The sequence below is a fragment of the Podarcis tiliguerta genome (genome assembly GCF_965153285.1).
Source record: "Podarcis tiliguerta genome assembly, chromosome: 9".
Taxonomy (NCBI): Eukaryota; Metazoa; Chordata; class Lepidosauria; order Squamata; family Lacertidae; genus Podarcis; species Podarcis tiliguerta.
Window position 1 is genome coordinate 71,777,916 of NC_139542.1, and position 21,340 is coordinate 71,799,255.

The 21,340-nt window shown below is 41.5% G+C and overlaps 1 protein-coding gene across 2 annotated transcripts in view; it reads left to right on the forward strand.

Moving 5' to 3' along the window:
• HTT (huntingtin) overlaps nt 1-21,340 on the forward strand; it is a 102,533-nt gene that overhangs the window by 28,136 nt on the left and 53,057 nt on the right. For both annotated transcript variants that reach the window (XM_083398926.1, XM_083398925.1), the window contains 21 exons: nt 67-190; nt 356-471; nt 1,237-1,348; nt 3,297-3,437; nt 4,280-4,438; nt 4,535-4,632; nt 5,643-5,782; nt 5,930-5,993; nt 6,999-7,099; nt 8,461-8,607; nt 9,948-10,068; nt 10,247-10,323; nt 12,711-12,865; nt 14,180-14,382; nt 15,354-15,480; nt 16,264-16,391; nt 17,023-17,133; nt 18,784-18,861; nt 18,950-19,173; nt 20,076-20,154; nt 20,782-20,943. In XM_083398926.1, coding sequence (XP_083255052.1) covers nt 67-190; nt 356-471; nt 1,237-1,348; nt 3,297-3,437; nt 4,280-4,438; nt 4,535-4,632; nt 5,643-5,782; nt 5,930-5,993; nt 6,999-7,099; nt 8,461-8,607; nt 9,948-10,068; nt 10,247-10,323; nt 12,711-12,865; nt 14,180-14,382; nt 15,354-15,480; nt 16,264-16,391; nt 17,023-17,133; nt 18,784-18,861; nt 18,950-19,173; nt 20,076-20,154; nt 20,782-20,943 — 2,667 coding nt within the window. The remainder of the gene's footprint in view (nt 1-66; nt 191-355; nt 472-1,236; nt 1,349-3,296; nt 3,438-4,279; nt 4,439-4,534; nt 4,633-5,642; nt 5,783-5,929; nt 5,994-6,998; nt 7,100-8,460; nt 8,608-9,947; nt 10,069-10,246; nt 10,324-12,710; nt 12,866-14,179; nt 14,383-15,353; nt 15,481-16,263; nt 16,392-17,022; nt 17,134-18,783; nt 18,862-18,949; nt 19,174-20,075; nt 20,155-20,781; nt 20,944-21,340) is intronic.

The window sequence follows — 21,340 nt, forward strand, 5'->3', positions numbered from 1 at the left end:
ATGGATTTCTAAGTTGGGATTAACTGCACTGTTAAACTGTACAGCTTTTACACTTTTACATTTTAGATTCTCGAGGGGACTGAAAGCCAGTATTCTGGAATGCAGATAGGACAGCTGCAAGATGAGGAAGATGAAACTGCAAATGTCCTCCAGGATGAGTCAGCTGAGGCGTTCAGAAATTCTTGTGTTGGTATGTTCATTATAAGGAGAAAGTCTGTGAGAAAATATTTACTGAACTGTCTCATTTCTTAGGGCTTTTTTTTTTTTTTAACTTCTAATCATTGATCCTACATATTCCTATTTATTGTTTGAGGTGGAAGTCAACCATCACTTTCATTGCTTTCCTTTTTTTAAGCCCTTCAGCAACCCCATTTATTAAAGACCATGGGTCATAGCAGACAGCCTTCCAACAGCAGTATGGACAAATTTACATCAAAAGAAGAACTGGACCCCACTGATTATGAAAATAAGGTAAGACGGTTGTTCACATTCAAGGGGTTAAGTGTATCTGAAAGCCGTTTATAATGGAATATGTCAGTGAATGGCAGTAGAATATGATCTTTCTTAGGGCCTGTCCATATACTACTTCTCAGAGCTAAACCCTGGTTTGGCTTAGTGCTGCTTTTGAACCCGAGCTCATTGTTCATCTCCTCTGGGCAAGTGCACAAGCAGTAAGCCAAGAAAAAACCTTGGCTATAGCTCATAGTTTGTCTGAATCAAGGCAGACTGCAAGCCCAGCTTTGGAAGTAATGCTAAGCCAAACCATAGCTTAACTCCAGATAGTGTTGCAGTAACAGGATAGAGCAAAGAGCGAAGGGCCATTACAGTGGTGCCCCGCAAGACGAATGCCTCGCAAGACGGAAAACCCGCTAGACAAAAGGGTTTTCCGTTTTGGAGGTGCTTCGCAGGACGAATTTCCCTATGGGCTTGCTTCGCAAGACGAAAATGTCTTGCGATTCCTGGGTTTTTTTTTCCGCTCCCCCCCCCCCTTTTTCTAAGGCACTAAGCTGCTAATAGCCTTTTAGCAGCTAATCAGCTAATCCCTTAAGCCTTTAATAGCCGCTAATAGCGCTAATCCGCTAATGGGCTTGCTTCGCAAGACGAAAAAAACCGCTAGACGAAGAGACTCACGGAACGGATTCTTTCGTCTTGCGAGGCACCACTGTATATTTGTTACCTTTGTTACAAAGAACCTATATCTTTATTACCAATATATAATTTGTTTGTTTTTAACAGCTCTCCAGAATTAAAGGAGATATTGGTTGTTATACGGATGGAGATGCTGCTCCGCTCGTTCACTGTGTCCGTCTCCTGGCTGCCTCTTTTCTTCTTACAGGGGAGAAAGGTGGTAAGTAGTATAAATACCAATCTTCCTGCTTCTCTCACTTAATATGGTTAATACCTGATTGGCTAAAATTCTGATTAGCAAAGAACTGAAATGAATGATTTGTTTGAAAACATAATTTAGGCTTCATAAAGCATGGTTTGTTGCTCTGATTCCAACTCACTGAAGCCATATGAAAGAAGGCAAAGTCAAGAACAGTTTGAGAGACTTTAGTTCCCTTTTATTAATTATAAATGTATGAAACAGGAGTGCGATTTAGAATGATTTAAAGCTTTCTCAGTGCTGATATGTATAATTCCTAGTTTATTGTCAGGAGTGAGCCAGCAGTAAATCACACCGTGTAATAAAGCTAACACTTTATTAGCTAAAACACAGCCTGCACAGACTTGGTGGAGTGTCAGACCTAATGAGCTCAGCCACTCTTTCCTGGAGGGTCTGGCTCTCATGAAGCAGTTGCTGTGACTGAAGGTCCCTGCCTCCCGACTGCTGCCGAAGTCCCCTCCTCTCTAGGATTTTTTCTGAGCAATCAGAGACTGTCGATACACAGTCAATCTCTCCTCCACTCTTTTCATCCCCTTTCTGGTTCTGGGAGATAAGGAGGAAGGGGAGATTGTTTCAGCAGGAGGGAGAGGCACCTGCGACTCTTCACCACTCTGACTCATCTCTTCTTAGTCTCCCTCCTCCGCTCCTTCAGCTTCTGCCTCTGATTCCGGACTTCTTTCTGACCCCACCTCCTCCATATCCTCTCCCTCTTCTCCCTGGGACCTCTCATTGCTTTCCCACCACCACTCCCCGGGCTCTGAGCCTTTGCTGGTGTTTTCCTTTTCCTTCTAAATTATGGGCAAACTGAAACACCAACAAACTTTGCATTAAAAATGTGTTTCAACTATGGTTGGTGCAAAATTCTGCCACAGCTGGGATACGGTCATAATTTTGATATTACAACTGGGAATGTTGTTTAGTGAATTGGGGGGCAGACAGAAATCTGTGGCAGGTTCAGTAGGCCATGCACCACTATACTAGCTTTCTGCTGATGTCTTAAAGCTATGCTATAATATAACAGGTGCGCTGTGGGTCCAACAGACTTTGGCAGAGGCTGTAGCTGGCACAAACAGGGAGGCGTTCCACTGTACAGTGGTGCCTCGTAAGACGAAAAGAATCCGTTCCGCGAGTCTCTTCGTCTAGCGTTTTTTTCGTCTTGCGAAGTGACCCTATTAGCGGATTAGCGCTATTAGCGGTTTAGCGGCTATTAGCGGCTATTAAAGGCTTAAGGGATTAGCGGATTAGCTGCTAAAAGGCTATTAGCAGCTTAGTGCCTTAGAAAAAGGGGGTGGGGAGCGGGGAAAAATCGCAAGAATCGCAAGACATTTTCGTCTTGCAAAGCAAGCCCATTGAGAAATTCGTCCTGCGAAGCGCATTGAAAAACGGAAAACCCTTTCGTCTAGCGGGTTTTTCGTGTTGCGAGGCATTCGTCTTGCGGGGCACCACTGTATAAGCTGTATCCATTACTAAGGACCATAGAATGTGGCATTTACTGATGATGTGATGGGGTATATTCAGATACACAGAGGTCTTGGGAAAGATCTGGTGAGGGCTGCAGTTCAACAGGTGATCAAGAACTGGACAGATTCCTCCAGGATACAGGAAATAGCAGTAGAATGCCCTAAAAACCTTTCTCTTTTAAGACAACATTTTCTGGAGTGGAATTAGTGTTTTTTGTCCATTTCCAATTCCGACAGTCTACTTTTTTGGTACTTTCCCCTATTTAACGACATAGCTTGACTTCATAATATTTTAAATATTACTTCCTATACTTTTTATAATGGCTTCTCGTTACTGCAGTATCCAGGTGAAACTATTACAAACTGAAAGCGTGGGTGTTTTGTGTTATGCAATTAAATGAATTTTATTTAATTAAATGTATAGACAGGTACAATTATCTTTTCTCTAGCACTGGTTCCTGATAAAGATGTAAGAGTCAGCGTAAAAGCCTTAGCAGTGAGTTGTGTAGGAGCAGCTGTCGCACTCCATCCTGAAGCTTTCTTCAGCAAACTCTATAAAACGCCTTTTGAAGCCACCAAAGAAGAGTGCGGTATGTTGAATTTCATATTGTCTTGTTTGTATTCTTGTGAAGAAATAGAACGTTTTTATTTCTGACTATTTTGAAATTTATCAGATATCTGTAGTGAAACAGTCATCTGCCCATAGTTGGAGCATTGTCATTATTACCATACTTGCTGACAGGGAAGGAATGAATAAAGAAACATGCAATCAAGAAATTAAAGAAGCCACTCTGCTTCAGTACCCAGAAATACATATTGAAAGAGTTCCTTCCTCATGTGTAAACTGCTATGTCATACTTTGAGGAATAACAGCAATTCCTGTTTGGCTATAAATCACAATGAATATCTTGACAGCTTCTTGGCACTTCCAGTAAAGGTTAGGAAACTGGGATATGCTTTTTGCGGTGGCAACATGGGAATTCTCTTCTTACTTTCATGTAACTTTGGCTGTTCCCAGATAATGTTGGAGAATTGTTGCTTTGTGCTTAGTTCCAACTTTATAAATTGTTTGGAACTACTGTAAATTGTTTGGAACTAGGTGTTTGATGTTTTGCCAAAGTCAGTGGAATTTCAAAGCTGGAGATCTAAGTTTTGATTCTGTTAATTAAAAAATATAATCAACTACAGACATATTTACCTGTAACAACAACAAAAAAAGGAAGTCTAAGACTAAAGAGCATTTTCTCCTTTGTGTTTATTATCCATTTCTTTGATTTATTGTTTTCATGGATTTTATATCTGATATATAATTTGAGCCGTCCTTTAGAACAGTCTAAAAGCTTATTTCAGCACTGTGGGAAATGGCAAGAAACAGAAAGCCTATAAACCAAGACAAAGTTCTTTATTATCTGTACCTAATTTATTTTTCTAGAAGAACAGTATATAAAGGATATTGTGAATTATATTGATCATGGCGACCCCCAGATTAGAGGAGCAACTGCCATTTTATGTGGAACAATCGTTTATTCCATTCTCAGTAAATCTCGCTTTGATGTGGAAAATTGGCTAGCAAACATAAGAGCTTCAACAGGTAATAATAACCAGGTTAATTTGTAGAATCAGAATTTATACCATAAAATGCTTTCAATAGTTTCATTCATTGTCTTTGTTTTTTTCTTATTCCCAGGAAACAGCTTTTCACTAGTAGACTGTATACCCTTATTGCAGAGGACTCTGAAAGATGAGTCCTCTGTCACATGCAAACTGGCTTGTACAGCTGTACGGGTAAGCAGAAATCTCTCTAAAATATAAGATTTGAAAAGGAGAGCACATCTCTATGGTCTTGTTGCAGAGGCAGGCATTCACAAATACAGTTACGAAGCAGCCGGCAGTAAACAAAGATGCTTTTTTCCACAACCACTTTCTGCAGCACAAATTGATAGACCTTTTGCACCTTGGACTGCTGATCAACTCATGGTTCTGTGGGGTGATGCAGGATTCCATTGTCAAATAGTCTCACGTGGTATAAGGCTCCTATGGGTGTACTCCTGTGGTGTTGCAGAGCATATAAACTGCCACAGGCAGGCGGTGCCCTTTCCCTGCTTTTCCTCCCCACTCCCCGTCCCCCAATCCTCCTCCAATATAATACTCCAGGAGCTTGAGCTTTTCTTCTTTTCTCCACGCCTTCTGTTTGTATACCTTTGCTTGCTTGTTGTGTGTCCCTGTGGGGTCAACGGGCCCCCTGCTGTCCTGCTCTCTTACTGTCAAGATGTTTCTTCTAATTGTCAGCAACATTTAACCTTCCTGTAATTTAAGGCAGGCATAGGCAAACTCTGGCCCTCCAGATGTTTGGGATTACAATTCTCATAATCCCTGACCACTGGTCCTGTTAGCTAGGGATCATGGGAATTGTAGTCCCAAACACTGGAGTTTGCCTATGTCTGATTTAAGACCTTTAGATCTAATCCTGCCCTCTTGGTCAGCAGACAAGTCTTTGCCCTCTTCTGTGCAACAGTCCTTCACATTCTGATGGCTCATCTGCCTGATTGCTTCAATGCACTAGTGATTATTATTCCCCCCCCCCCGGGGGGGGGGACTTCTTCATTTTCCTATTCAGTGTAATAAATACTTAACTTTTATTTATTTAGATGTTGCTATTGATAGATTTATCATAATAGCCAAATAGTCCAGTTCAAAAATACTATGCAAATACTAAGAATGTAAGCTTTTATAAAGTTTAAATGCTATGTACTAATTACATTGTTTAAAACAATTAAATTTTTTTTCCTCCTTAGCATTGCATCATGAGTTTGTGCAGTAGCAACTATAGTGCATTAGGTTTAAAATTAATGGTTGACCTCCTTACACTGAGGAATAGTTCCTATTGGCTGGTTAGGACTGAGCTACTGGAAACCCTTGCTGAGATAGATTTTCGGTAAGTTATTACTTCGGAATTTTGTTCCCAGCTTTAATTACGTTTTTTCTTTTAAAAATTAAGTTATAGTTGTTACTCCTTAAGGCTTTGCTTTGCTTTGCTCAACTTTGCTCAACAAGTGCTATATTTCCCTATCTTTCATTTAAGGCTAATCAGTTTTTTGGAAGGAGGGGCTAACCACCTGCACAGAGGTGCACATCATTATACTGGAGTGAGTAATTGTTCTATTAAACTCTTCACTTTTATGGTTGTCAGGTTTACTTAACAGAAAGTAGCCATTTAATTCCATGTTGAAGCAGATGGATTTTAATGCATATGAAAAAGAGACAGGGGCAGCCTGTCCCGTTTCACCACGTGAGGCGAAACGGAAATCTACTGCTGACTCACCTTGTGCTTCCACTGCTGTCAGGATGCCTCTTTTCTCACTGAACTCTGCAAAAGCTGGGGCATTGTGGAAGGCGTTGCACTCATCTTCTTGGCCCCAGGGCAAGGAAGACAAATGGCAGTGCCAAGGACCAGAATGCCTCCACAGTGGCGTAGTGTGGGGGGTGCAGGGGGGGCCGGCCGCACCGGGCGCAACATCTGGGGGAGGGGGGCGCGCTCGCACTTGCAGCTCTCTGCCCCTACCTGGCTAGCTCACTCTCTCTCACTGCAGTGCTGGGTGTGAGAATCCGATCCGAGCCGCCGGGTCGCCGCCCACTGTGGAGGGGAGGGTGCCAGGCGTGCGGTGCGGTGCGGAAAGAGAGCGAGGGACTATCTGGGGGAGGGACAGTGCAGCGGGGGGGGGGGCGCAAATTACTTGCTTTGCCCCAGGTTAGGGGGCACAAATTACTTGCCTTGCCCCGGGTGCTGACAACCCATGCTACGCCACTGTGCCTCCATCTTGCTGGCCAGAGGGGGTCATTGCAGCAGTGGGTTGTGGTGCCACTGCTTCCTCTTCCACTGCCTGAGGCCCCACCTCATTGGTGGGCCAGCGCTGGAAAGAGGCACTTACATTTTTGCATAGGATTTCCAATGTATCCTTCATGTAAAAGGTTATCTATGAATGAGATGCCTTTGAAGATGAAATTAGAATTTGTGTCTTCATTGTTTGACACATTGTGATCTCTAGTTACCATACCATCAATTTTCTTACCTTTTTCAATGTGGAAGTTGCAGTTAATAAACTGTTGCTAATAGTCGTAACGTACATGTATTTGCTGTCCAATTCCTATAGCTTTTAAAACTTCAGGAACGCATGCTCAATGATGTAGTCATTTCTCTGCTTGGAGATGAAGACCCTAGAGTGAGGCACGTTGCTGCTGCAGCTTTAATAAGGTATTGGTTAAATTAAATAATTAAAATAAATTTGCTTAATATGCCTTTTAAAAACATTCAGTTTGCAATTTTCTAATGCAGTCATTGGGGATTAACTTAGCATTCATGTTATGTGTGATACTTGCATGCAGTAAAGGAATTGCCAGAGTAGAGAGTATTGATACATAGCAATATTCTGTTGGGTTTGGCAAACGGCAAGACTGTTTCCTGAATTTTGATGCTGCAGGACATAGTTTGGCAGTCCTTGTCTTGGAAAGAGAGACTGCAAGTCCTTTGTGAGGACTGAAAAGTGGATTTCTTTGACTTGGGGTGGAACCATATTTGAACTCCATTAGCCCATGAAAACCATTCAGTTTATTTCATGGGATGCTGGGAACAGTGAATTGGGCATTTCCTCTCACATGACCTCAGGCAGGAGCAAGGACTTGTGGGAGACAGGTGCTTCCTCCTCAGTTTTTTCTCCTGCCTGACTCAGCAAGTTGTTTCTCCTGACTCTCCTGCTTCTTCAGATAATTTTTCAGTTTTTGATCTCATTTTATTGTTGCTTTATTTTCCCTAGTTTCCCTTAGTTTTAGCAACTTACCCCATGTCTTCGAGTCTTACAAATGTGTGTGTGTGCGTGTGTACACACACACACACATATATATTTCAAAAAATATTTTGTCCCTCCCCACCTATTTGTTTGCCTTAGCAACCTTAGTTCTTCTTGTTCTTAGTTTATTTAGTTTACTTTCTTGCAGGGGGTCCCTGTATACTGCTCTCCTACAGGGTTGCTAAACATGCTCATTTCTTTGCACGCTACAGCTCATTTTGCCACGCGCCAGTTTATTAATCAGATTTAAAGATAAATGGAGGAAGATCCTATCCAAGGCTTCACAATTGCGGCTCACTTTCAGTGGCCGCTGACTCCATATCACCACCTCATTTCTTTGGTGATTTCACATTCTAGGAAAAGATAGCGCCATGGCTATTAGGAAGAGCCTCTGTGCTAGAGAGATTGTGTTGGAGCTCAGATGTGGAAGTTTACTAATAGATCTACTAATCTAAGCAGCTTTTTCTATAAAATATATTGTATGTTCCTTCAGTGCATCTATTAGTAGATGTTTGAATATGATTTGTCCGTATAACCCAAATACCTTAATGAATTAAAAATGTTGGCCATAGTAAGTTTTGTAATGTGGAGTAAAATCTTAAGCTTTAAAGATTCTTCATGGTAGTCAGCCTATTAAGGCTTACAGGTAGTGTTTGCTTTAAATGAATGTCACACTTCAATCTTGAAGACAAGGAAGCTTGCATATAATCTAAATGTCACTATTTTTCCATAGCTGACCTGCATTGAGGCCTTCTGTTCTCTGTTTCAGGCTGGTTCCAAAGCTGTTCTATAGCTGTGACCAAGGGCAAGCTGATCCAGTAGTAGCTGTGGCAAGGGACCAGAGTAGCGTCTATCTAAAGCTGCTAATGCATGAAACTCAGCCTGCTTCTCATTTTGCAGTAAGCACTATCACCAGGTAGAGTTACGCTTTATCGTCTCATTGCTTGGCAAGAAAACTATGTTGAGTCAAATTCCTGCATAACCAGCTGGGCCCCATTTCTTTACAGCATTCAAAACAGTTTTCACTTCGCCCTCAATAGCAGCTTCTCCTACTTTTGATCGATGATATTTGTGCAATAGTGTCTCATTGATGCAAGCGGGTTGTTCATGGTAAATTTGCAGGAATAAGGACTTGTTTTACACTGCATCTTAAGGCTTGAAGGTGGTGGTGGTGTTTTTGTGTGTGTGCGCGTTTTTTTGGTGTTGTTTTTAAACTTTTAATTTCCAAAATAAAATTACAGAAACAAATTACATTCCGATACCATGATGTTACTGGGACGTGGGTGGCGCTGTGGGTTAAACCACAGAGCCTAGGACTTGCCGATCAGCGGTTCGAATCCCTGCGACGGGGTGAGCTCCCGTTGCTCAGTCCCTGCTCCTGCCAACCTAGCAGTTCGAAAGCACCTCAAAGTGCAAGTAGATGAATAGGTACCGCTCCGGCGGGAAGGTAAACGGCGTTTCCGTGCACTGCTCTGGTTCACCAGAAGCGGCTTAGTCACGCTGGCCACATGACCTGGAAGCTGTACGCCGGCTCCCTCGGCCAATAAAGCGAGATGAGCACTGCAACCCTAATGGTCAGGGGTACCTTTACGTTTACCTTTACCATGATGTTACACTGTGTATCTCAATAATAAATAAAAGATGCATGTTTAGCTTTTAACAAAACTAAAACAGTTAGTCCATTTCTCCTACATGCAATATCCATTAATATATCAATTTCTGCAATTTCCAAGACTTGGGTTAACCATTCTCTAATTGAGCAAGCTTCCTAGCTGGTATTAATTTTTGGTTTGTATTTTTACCCTGTGAGTATATTTGAGAAAGGGATTACCAACCTGGTGCCCGTGGTTTAAAAAATATTATAAAAATATTTTTGGGATATTTTGGTGGGAAGGGGAATGCTAGGACTCTGTGTGTGTCTGTTTGAGAGAGATGCACTTGAACAGAGAAAGAGGGAGGTGTGTGGGGTATATAGGTTTGTGTGTGTGATCTGTGAGAGAGCAGGATGTTATTTATTTATACCCCACCTTTTTCCCTGATGGGATTCGTGGCAGCTTGCAGATAGAAACAAGAACTGCTAAAAATATAGAAAAATCAGTCATTAAAATCCAACAACCCTGGGAATATACTTCAGGCAGATTTCACATGGGACGGTGAAGATCACAAATTATATTCGATTCCTCCCTCATTCAACAAGGTACTATTCAACTTTTAAAGGAAAAAGTAACGCCTATTTATTTATTGCTTTTGTTTTAGAACGTACAGAGGATATAATATACTACCAAGTCCAACAGATGTCACAATGGAAAATAACCTTTCTAGAGTTATTTCTGCAGTTTCCCATGCCTTGACAACATCATCAACAAGATCTCTAACAGTGAGTTTGTCTGGAAGTTTACCAGCTGGGTTTCTGAATATATTCAGATGATTTTTACATCTTCTGTGTATAGAGCATTGATATCTCATGCATCCATAATGGAGGCTAAGGGTGGGAATGCTGCATCATATTCCCCCATGTTATTGATAGAAATGTATTTTCTGTTTTGGTATTTTAGTTTGGTTGTTGTGAAGCTTTGTGTCTTCTGTCCACATCATTTCCAGTCTGCACCTGGAGCGGAGGATGGCACTGCAGGTATGTTTCTTCCTCCTCTACGCAAGCCTCTAGAGTTCATGTTTACAAAAACAGAGGACCGCCATTTGCCATGGAACCCTAATGAGAATGAAATTTCAAAATTAGCGTGATAGGCTCTCATATTGAGGTCTAGAAAGTCAGATAATTTAAAAAGATGGTTTAACTTAATAAGTATAAAGGTGTGAGAAACAAGAACTTTTTCCAGTGAAGAGGAATATGTGGTATTAGACTATAAGGTGGAATAATTTTCTTTTCAGAAGTTATACAGCTTACTTTTTGTGTGATACTTAGTTCCTTACTGCTCTCATCAAAGGCATGAAAACCTGCTTGAGAGAGCGGATCAGAAATGTTAATTTTAATCTTTTGTTGGGATCTTTTAAAAATTCTTAGTAAATAACTGATGTCTGTGCAAAGAATGGGGAGCCTGTGTCCCTCCCTCCAGATGTTGGTCTCAAACTCATATCTGCCCCAGTCACTATGGGAGTTGTAGTCCAACAATACCCAGATGGGAACAAGTTCCCCATCCCTAGTCTGTATCTTTCTCTGTGCCTTGTGGGGATTATACTTGCTGATGGTGGATCCTTTCTCTTCACCAATAGAAGTTTGCATCATCTTAAATTTCTGTGCCATGTTTTAAAGTGTCAAAGTCAAAATTTGGATACCCAAGAGTGAAGATTGCTTTTAAGCTACCAATATTTGATAGTAAATACTTTTGTTTTTCTTTGTTGTCAACAACAAAACTTCAGTGATAAGCTTTACTACTGGTTTCTAGGCTAATTAATAACAGTGTTATAAAGAATTATCCAACAATTTAAGAGATATTGCTTGATTTTTGCCCCAAAACTCAGTACCCTTTTGTAAAAGGACTGGCAGAGGCCAGAGTGTAAGAGGGTCCTTAAAAAATACCAGAGTAGGACTGCGTCCTTACTTTTCATTAACTCCTTTTTTATTTCCTTTCCCCTTGTGACCTTGAGCAAGGGAGGGGGCTCTTCCTTCACCGTTGCTAGGAGGATAAAGGCATGTATTGCTCTCACCTATGAGGCTCAGCATCTATCCACCCTGTTACAGATTGCTGCACACTTAAGAGGACAACTTCAGTTGTCCTGTTCACAAATTTTAGTCAGATGACCTTCACACTTCGAACATTTTCCTTGGTTTTATAGAATGTGCTCACATCAGTTTAAGACAGATGCTTTCTGTTTTTCACATCTTCCCAAAGATCACCTTAGCTTCAGCACCTCACATCGTGAGGATGTATCCTGTGCCAATCAGAGACAAGAATGTTGATAATTTACCATGAATGGGCCTTCTAGATTGGCGTACAGATATATCGACAGCCACATTCCTTCCCTCCCTCCCTCCCTCCTTTTGTGGTTGTCTCCCCTCTTTCAGGTCCACACTCTTATGTGGATGCGTCAAATTGTAGTCAGTCCCAGGTAGGCTGATGAAGGAGTGGGGGTTTGCTTCTTGCCTCTCTCTCTCAGACAGCAAACTAGAATAGCAATTCCAGATACAGTCTAATCCTCTGTGTGTGTTGGATGCCTCTGGAACAAGCTGCTGTGGGAACCTTGGAAGATAGTCAGTTTATTTAATGATTGATGCTAGCTTTTCAGAATAAGTAGTTGCTCTTGCCCGGAAGCCCCAGATGAAGGCCTAAGGAACTACACAGAGATAGGAGCATAACCTGGTTGGAACTTCATGCTATCTACCAGGCCCCATTGGACTTCTTGGACTTAGTTGCAGATGTGTACAGTGGTACCCCGCAAGACGAATGCCTCGCAAGACGGAAAACCCGCTAGACGAATGGGTTTTCCGTTTTTCGATGCGCTTCGCAGGACGAATTTCCCGATGGGCTTGCTTCGCAAGACGAAAATGTCTTGCGAGTCTTGAGATTTTTTTTCGCTCCCCACCCCCTTTTTCTAAGCCGCTAAACCGCTAATAGCCTTTTAGCAGCTAATCCGCTAATCCCTTAAGCCTTTAATAGCCGCTAATAGCGCTAATCCGCTAAGCCACTAATAGGGTTGCTTCGCAAGACGAAAAAACCGCTAGACGAAGAGACTCGCAGAACGAATTAATTTCGTCTTGCGAGGCACCACTGTATTTCCATCTTTAGCCTTTGTTCAGTTCCCCAAATGCTAAAGAATAAGGTTGCTAGAAGGTTCACTTCATAATTTTACACGAGCTAACTTGTGTTGCACCCGTAGTTGCGTTGCTTCAGGCCAGGGAACACTACAGACCACTATGGAAACTTTTGCTAAAATTCCAGGATGTGAGGCAGGGCCATTTTATTTGCATTTTTGTGCTAACTTTTGTATATTATATTTTATTATGCATTATAGTGTATATTGCCTTTTGTGGGAACTGACTGTTCATAATTCAACTTCCAGTTTTACTCTGCTGGGTTCTACTACCGAAGACTCTCAAAAGAGTAGCACTATTGGAATGGCTGGTTTGGTTCTGTCCCTGCTTTCATCCGCTTGGTTCCCACTAGATCTTTCTGCACACCAAGATGCTTTAATACTGGCTGGAAATCTGCTTGCAGGTAGGAAGCAAGTTCAGCAATGATGATTTAATGTTAATCAACAGCTTACTGCTGTCACTCAGGTTCTCTCTTCTCATTCTTTCCTTTTCCATGCACTGGTAGCATCTTATTTGGGCTGTTGCAATGTTTCATGTATGAAAGTGCCTTGAAGACCGTTCAGAAACTAATGTTTGGCAGAATACAGTAGTGTGATTATAATCTGAGACCAGATATAGAAAACATTCAATTTTTGCAGTGAATATACTAGTTACACGGGTGGCACTGTGGTCTAAACCACTGAGCCTAGGGCTTGCCGATTGGAAAGTTGGTGGTTCGAATCCCCGCAATGGGGTGATCTCCTGTTGCTCGGTCCCAGCTCCTGCCAACCTAGCAGTTTGAAAGCACACAGTGCAAGTAGATAAATAGGTACCGCTCCGGTAGGAGGGTAAGCGGCGTTTCCGTGCGCTTCTCTGGTTTCACCAGAAGCAGCTTAGTCATGCTGGCCACATGACCCAGATAAACTGTCTGCAGACAACCATCAGCTCCCTCAGCCAGTAAAGCAAGATGAGCGCCGCAACCCCAGAGTCGTTCGCAGTCAGGGGTCCTTTTTTATACTAGTTACAGGTCCGTTTCCAAGCACAATTAAAAGTGTTTTTTAAACATATATTTTAATTTTCTTCAATAAATAAAGCATTCAGATAACATCCTGCGTTTTACAACATATGCTTCAGTGTAGGTCTTTGGGGAGTAAGTTGCCCTGGGTGACACTGCCCTAATTTCATTGATCATTGGTAGGGACAAATAGCTATATTAAAATGTGAAGATGGCACTATTTATACCTTGTTCCTAGCTCCCACCCCACCTCTTGTGCCCACCGGCCTGTGTGTGCTGTTGCTTAAAACACCAAGTGGGGTACATAATAAGATCTAACTCACCTGTGATTTGAAGCTGCCTTATCAAAGCTAAGTCAGACAATTGGTCCATTTTACTCAGTATTGTCTACACTGACTGGCAGCAGCTCTCCAGGGTTTTCTGTCAGGATCTCTCCCTGCTGTACCTGGAGATCTGGTGATTGAACGTAGAACTTTCTGCATGCAAGGCATGTGTTCTACCACTGAGCTACAGTCCTTCCCCTAAAAAGAGGAAGGCTTACTCATTTATCAGCCATGTGTTTTACACACACACACACACACACACACACACACACACAGCCCATGTGTGATGATAGGTAGATAGATAGAGTGAACTCTGGTAAGGGACATTTGCCTAATACATATTCAAGACTTCTTTAATATATAATTAACTTAAGGAATTTGCTGCTTGTTGCGATTTCAGCTAGTGCTTCAAAATCTTTGAAAAACCCCTGGACTACTGAAGAGGATGCTAACGCTGGTGGTGCTAAACAGGAGGAGCCTTGGCCAGCTCTAGCAGACAGAACTCTTGTCGCTTTGGTAGAGCAAATTTTTTCCCATTTACTGAAGGTCGTTAATATCTGTGCTCATGTAATGGACGATGTTGTTCCTGGTTCAACAATAAAGGTATGGCTTTGTTTTTTTAGTGATATTGCTAAATACTTAAGCAGCAATAGTAGTATATGCTTTCCCCATTTCGTTAGGAATAACTGAAATGTCACAAAGTGGTGCAATTAAATAAACTCCAGTGTTGTCACTCGGCCACCCAGAGCCAAATTTGGAGGGCTGGGAGTGGGGAGAGAGTAAGGAAAAGTCCCATCAGAGAAGCAGATGTCGCTTTTTATGGCATTGTAGTTGCTCTCAGTTAAAGGTATTACACTACTATTGTCTCAGTTAAACACTACTATTGTTTATGGTTTTTTCATAATTAAAATAAATAGTTCAGTTAGATGCAGAAAGAGTTTCATCTGTTTTTTATAAAAAAAATTGTTAGAATTAGGCTCTAAAGTTTTTTAAACGCTTATCTGAAATATAATGATTTACAGTTTATGCCATTTATATGCTAAAATGGAGGGACGCGGGTGGCGCTGTGGGTAAAAGCCTCAGCGCCTAGGACTTGCCGATCGAAAGGTCGGCGGTTCAAATCCCCGTGGCGGGGTGCGCTCCCGTCGTTCGGTCCCAGCGCCTGCCAACCTAGCAGTTCGAAAGCACCTTCGGGTGCAAGTAGATAAATAGGGACCGCTTACCAGCGGGAAGGTAAACGGCGTTCCGTGTGCTGTGCTGGCTCGCCAGATGCAGCTTGTCACACTGGCCACGTGACCCGGAAGTGTCTCCGGACAGCGCTGGCCCTCGGCCTCTTTGAGTGAGATGAGCGCACAACCCTAGAGTCTGGCAAGACTGGCCCGTACGGGCAGGGGTACCTTTACCTTTACCTTATGCTAAAATGGTTAATGCTAAAAGGATTACGGATTGGCATGTTCCTTCTTTTCCTGCAGCGTTTTGTTAATGTGCATGGTGCTCTTTGGGAACATAGTTGATTTTTTTTCCTTGCTAAGCATAGTTGTATGTTGTTGTTTTTTACCGATACTTTTTTATAGGCAACTTTACCATCTCTAACAAATCCACCTTCTCTGAGTCCAATTCGGCGCAAGGGAAAAGAGAAAGATGTTGTTGAACAGACATCTGTACCAATGAGCCCTAAAAAGAGTAGTGAAAACAGCCCAGGTAGGTAGGATGAGTCTGTCAAGCTACGCATAGAATAGCATATTAAAATTTTTGTATTTTCCAGTTCAGTTTCTCCCCCTCCCCCCGCACTGTCCTATTTCTGCTTATATAGTACAATATGTGGAAACTCTGTATCTTTTTGTTGAGTTTTCTGACAAAACTGTTTCTTTCTAATCTTGTAATTGTTTTATAGTCATAATGCCTTATGAGGAACGGCTAAGGGAGCTGGGCATGTTTAGCCTGGAGAAGAGGAGGTTAAGGGGTGATACGATAGCCATGTTCAAATATATAAAAGGATGTCACATAGAGGAGGGAGAAAGGTTGTTTTCTGCTGCTCCAGAGAAGCGGACACGGAGCAATGGATCCAAACTACAAGAAAGAAGATTCCACCTAAACATTAGGAAGAACTTCCTGACAGTAAGAGCTGTTTGACAGTGGAATTTGCTGCCAAGGAGTGTGGTGGAGTCTCCTTCTTTGGAGGTCTTTAAGCAGAGGCTTGACAACCATATGTCAGGAGTGCTCTGATGGTGTTTCCTGCTTGGCAGGGGGTTGGACTCGATGGCCCTTGTGGGCATCTCCTTTATTGTAAATTGAAGTCATTTGTTGTAGTCCAGAGCAGGAGGAAATCAGCTTGCTCCATCTTCCATGGGATAGCCCTTTAGATATTTGAAGTGCATATATATTTAATCCACAAAGTGATTACACAGAGAATCGCTGTCATCTCTGGAGGTCAGTTCTAAGAGTTTAACACTAATAGAAATATATATATTTTTCATTAACAAGCTCCCAGGCAAACTGATGCTTCGGGCCCTGTTCCAACAAGCAAATCGTCAACACTGGGTAACTTCTATCACCTCCCTTCATATCTCAAGCTGTATGATGTTTTGAAAGCTACCCATGCTAACTATAAGGTACTATCTCCTCCTGCACTTAAATCTATCTCCCAAACATAGTGTGTCTGCATGCTCTGATGTTACTGAGTTAATTCATATTGTAAATTATATTTTCTTAGGGTTCCAAGTCATAGCTTAGCAGCAAGCATTAGAGAAGCATTTTTTTGTTTCATTTCTTAAGCCCACTTGCTGCATAAAAACAACATACAGAATACCTAAATGAAGCATATTAAATTTAATCCACAAAATTAAATGAAGCACAGCCTTATTTCCAAACCTTTTCCTGCTTAGCTTTCAGGACCATGGTCTTCCAGATTCTGAAGCTCCTCCATCCATGTGGTTGTCACCTTTCTTACTTTTCTAGCTTTGTTTCTATTTCTTTAAAATAGACAAATACAACAAAATTAAGCAGATAAAGTTTTCCTACTCCTTCTTTCTGCTTGGAAATGCTTCAGTTCCTTAATTTTTTTGTAGTAGGTTCTGTTTTTGATAGCAATCCTATGCCTGCCTATTAGTAGTCTGTTGATAAGTAGTTTGATGGGGTGTTTTATCAGATAACTGGTTGCATAGTTTTACAAGCTTGCTAAATGGTTATTATGCTTATTATTATTATTATTATTATTATTATTATTTTGTATCGATGGATAAGGTTACACTGGATCTCCAGAACAGCAACGAAAAGTTTGGTGGATTTCTGCGGTCTGCTTTGGATGTCCTCTCTCAGATTTTAGAGATTGCCGCTCTTCAAGATGTTGGAAAAGTGGGTTAATAATTACTTATATTGCTTTTTAATGACTGTGTCACTACATCAACTAGAGAAACAAGTCTTAATCATTTTACAAGTTATCCTCAGACTGGATGCGATGGTGTATTTTGTTAAATAATTCCTGCCCCTATTGGTTGGTACCAGAAGTTGGCTTTAAAGATTTGGACTCCTATCCTGAGAACCCCTTCAACCCCTTCCATCCATGCCAAGATTTTTTTTACATTTCTTTCTGCTTTCAAATCCCCAAAAGTGGCTTAACAGGCAGCCTATCAGAGTCTTAGAAGAATGAAATGAACTACCTGAGACTACTTAAGTCTCAGTGTACATGCAAATCTTCTTAGGCAGTTCAATGGGCCATGATTTTTGACAGAATCTAGGAGTGTGTTTGTGTGCACACGTACACCACAATGGTGTCAGTTGAACTTAAGTATATGTAAACAAAGCTATGATTTGCTCGTTGTTGGATCTGCCTGTTCTATTTGGGGATCAATGTGTCCCCCGTTTCCAGACACAGCCCTTGTGTCTTGCGGGATAAGCCATCCTTGAAACTTTGGAGAGGTTTCTTAGCAGTCTCCAGAGCAGTTGGAGGAGGTGCTATTAGAGTATCGGTGCAAATGAAAAATAGCACTGCTTTCCATTTCTGAATCATAGGAACAAAGGAAGCTGCTTTTATACCAGGGATAGAGAATCTCTGGCACGGGGCCCAAATTTAACTCTCCATGGCTCACAATTTGGCCCATGTGTGGCATCTGTTGTGGGGCAAGTAGAGACACAGATGGATTGGCTGCACAACTGCATTCCTCATGGGGAACTCGGATCACACAGCCAGTCCCTGCAGAAAGCAGAGTTGAAGTCCATGCCCATCAGCTGATGAATGTTGCCTTTAACTCCTCCTGAACGGGTTGTGAGACTGAGTTTCCCCATTGGGAACCTGATCAAGCAGTCAGTCCCTGCAGAAAGCACCTTTGCCAGCCCTACACCCGGCGCTTTGTGCTTAGGAAGTGCAGGGCAAGGGATTTTGACAGCTGAGTGAGATAGCTGTGTGGCTAATGGACAGGTAAGCTGGCCTGCAGGGGTGGGGACAGATGACATTCTGGCCCGTTGGCCCAAAAGGTTCCCTGCTTTATATTGAGTCACACCATTGATACATCTACCTCAGTATTGTCTGCAGTGACTAGTAGCTCTCCAGGATTTCAGACAGGGGTTTCTCCTATCCCCTACCAGGGGATGGACTATGCAAAGCAGATATTCTACCACTGTCCTCACAGATACCCTTAGTTTTTAGGTATGCTTCACTCAGTATATGCCATCACAATGAAATGTTTAAAATACACAATTTTGAAGGACTATTTACAAGTGTTTTCACTGATCTACTTGCTGAGGTAACATTACAGAATTACAATTACTTTATAAACGCCCATGTAAAGAAATACTCTGGGAGCTATGTCACTATGATAATTGATAACAATATTTATTCTTTGTTTTCTGTTCCCTTCCTGTTCCTTAATTTAATAGTTCAATATAATAAAATTGATGTGACAATAACAAGCTCCTCACATCATGTGATATGTGTGTGTGTGTAGCAGTATCTTTATAAATAAAGTCTGGCTAAACTGCAACTTTTTGAAATTTCTCTGTTTATAGTATGTTGAAGAAATTTTGGGTTATCTGAAATCCTGTTTCAACAGAGAACCAATGATGGCAACTGTATGTGTGCAACAGGTAAAAAGGAAAAAAAAGTTTTCTTTCAACATTCTTAACCTTGTCTGAATTTGCCTAATTTCAAACTTCTTTTCCCATTTCCCCCTAGTTGCTAAAGACATTGTTTGGCACCAACTTGGCATCACAATACGATTGCTTGTCTTCAAATCCTAGCAGATCCCAAGGCAAAGCCCAGCGCCTAGGCTCTTCAAACTTGAGGCCGGGTCTTTATCATTATTGCTTCATGGCTCCTTACACACATTTTACACAGGCACTTGCTGACGCGAGCTTAAGGAATATGATGCAGGCTGAACAAGAACATGATACTTCTGGGTAAGAGTAACTTTTATCCTTTTGTTTTAATCATATTCCTTTATTTACATTATATCTATCTAGCTATCTGTCTATCATCTATGCGCGCGCGCACACACACACACACACACACAGTCCTTGTAATGCATAGATAAAGAGAAGCAGGATATAATACACATTTTACTGCAGTCCTATGCATGCGTACTAAAAAGTAAGTGTCACTGTGTTCAGTGGAGCTTACTCCAAAATAATTGCGAATAGGATGACTGTTACAGTGCAATCTTGTAGTTATCTACTAGGAAGTAAGACTTACTGCCATGTAAGGGACGTGAGTGGCACTGTGGCCTAAATCACCAGGCCTCTTGGGCTTGCCTATCTTAAGTTCAGAAGTCTTGCAGCCCAGGAAGTTAAAGCCATTCACATTAGCCAGCATGTGGGCATGCAAGGAAGCTCACACATGTGTTGCGCTGCCAAGTTTCCGAGGACGCAGTCTGTACTCTTCTTTCCATGGGTTCATAGATTCAGCAACAGGAGCTCAGATTTACTGTTTAAAGTTGTAACTAGACCACACCAGCTGGAGCCCTCTGAAAACAGAAATTCTTTTTTTTATGACACCCATAGATAAAGCTGATATTTTAAGGCCAGGAGCAGGAGGAAGGATTCAGAAGCCAAGCCCAAGCAGGTCACCTGTTAAATTATTTGTGTATTTACTGCACTTGTGGTGCTCCTCTTGTGTTGCAGTATAAACCACTCCAGCCTAACCACAGGCCTTCTTGAAATTAGATCAGTTTAACAACAACAACAACAACATACCGACCTTCCTTCAAAGATCACAGGGTGGTTTCCACTACTCTCTGCAACAATATAGATATCCTAAAAAAAAAAGTGCACTAATAATAAGTATTAATATTTGTTTTCTATAGGTGGTTTGATATATTGCAAAAAGTTTCTACCCAACTAAAAGCTGGCATGTCAAGCGCAGTGAAGAATCGCGCTGACAAGGTACGAGCAGAAATACATATCTAAAACTGTTGCTTGTTGCATTTTATTCATCATGGTATTGATTTTTGTTGTTGTCACTGTTACATGGATTTTTATCATGTTTTAGCTGAAAGGAACAGAATTAGTTACATAAATGCAAGTATAAAGACAGAAATTTTCTGTGACAGCAGCAGACCTTTCTCTTTAAATGCAGGTCTGCCCCATTCACTGATACAGAGGCATGTAGATCAGAGGAGATAAACCTTTTTTCCTGTGGTTTCCTTTGCCACAGACACAGAATGCTTTACCTCCCCCCTCCCACCCCAAGCAGGGCTCACTTTCATTATTAGAGCTCAGTTGAGGGGGGAATATTTTGCATTGCAAACCTGTGAACCACAGCAGTCCCTGCTTTATTCAAAAATCATGGAAGACTTGCCTATAAAGAAATGAGGTTGACATTTTCCATTCTAGTTTGACCTAAGTGTTTCTAAACCCTGTGCCAGCTTTTCACAAAACAGATTTATTGGAATTATTGGAACTGGGCCCGTGATCATGACAGGAAACCTTTTGTCACTTTAGGTTGACAATTAAATGCAATATTTTCACACTGGAATCCAATTTAATTCCTGCATTTCTCCCTTTTCATAGAATATTATTCATAATCACATTCGTTTGTTTGAGCCCCTTGTCATCAAAGCATTAAAACAGTATACCACAACAACATCTGTACAGCTGCAGAGGCAAGTTTTGGATCTTCTTGCACAACTGGTTCAGCTACGGGTTAACTATTGTCTTCTAGACTCCGATCAGGTAAGTCCTTGAGTTTTACTTATGTGGAATTGATTAAAGAGGAGTGGCCATTTGTGTTCTTACTCAAATCGACATAATGTATGATTATAGACAAATAAGTTTGACTTATGACTTCAGTGGAGAAGATGTAATTTGTGTTAAAGAAAAAAATCATGTCCTTATTTTCTGAAACCTAATAATTTACTCTCCTTGGTTTGGCTGACTGCCACTTCACCTCCTTTGAAATAAAGCATTGCTGTGGACTGTGCTATTGGATATACTGTATATATTAAATATGGTAGAAGCTTTTACTCAATATTCATTGAGTTCAGGATCCTGCAGGATGTAGAAAATGGCCTGTGTACTCCTGATAGTGAGGGAAATATTTGCCTTCCTACTTACTCCAGAGGGCCATCTC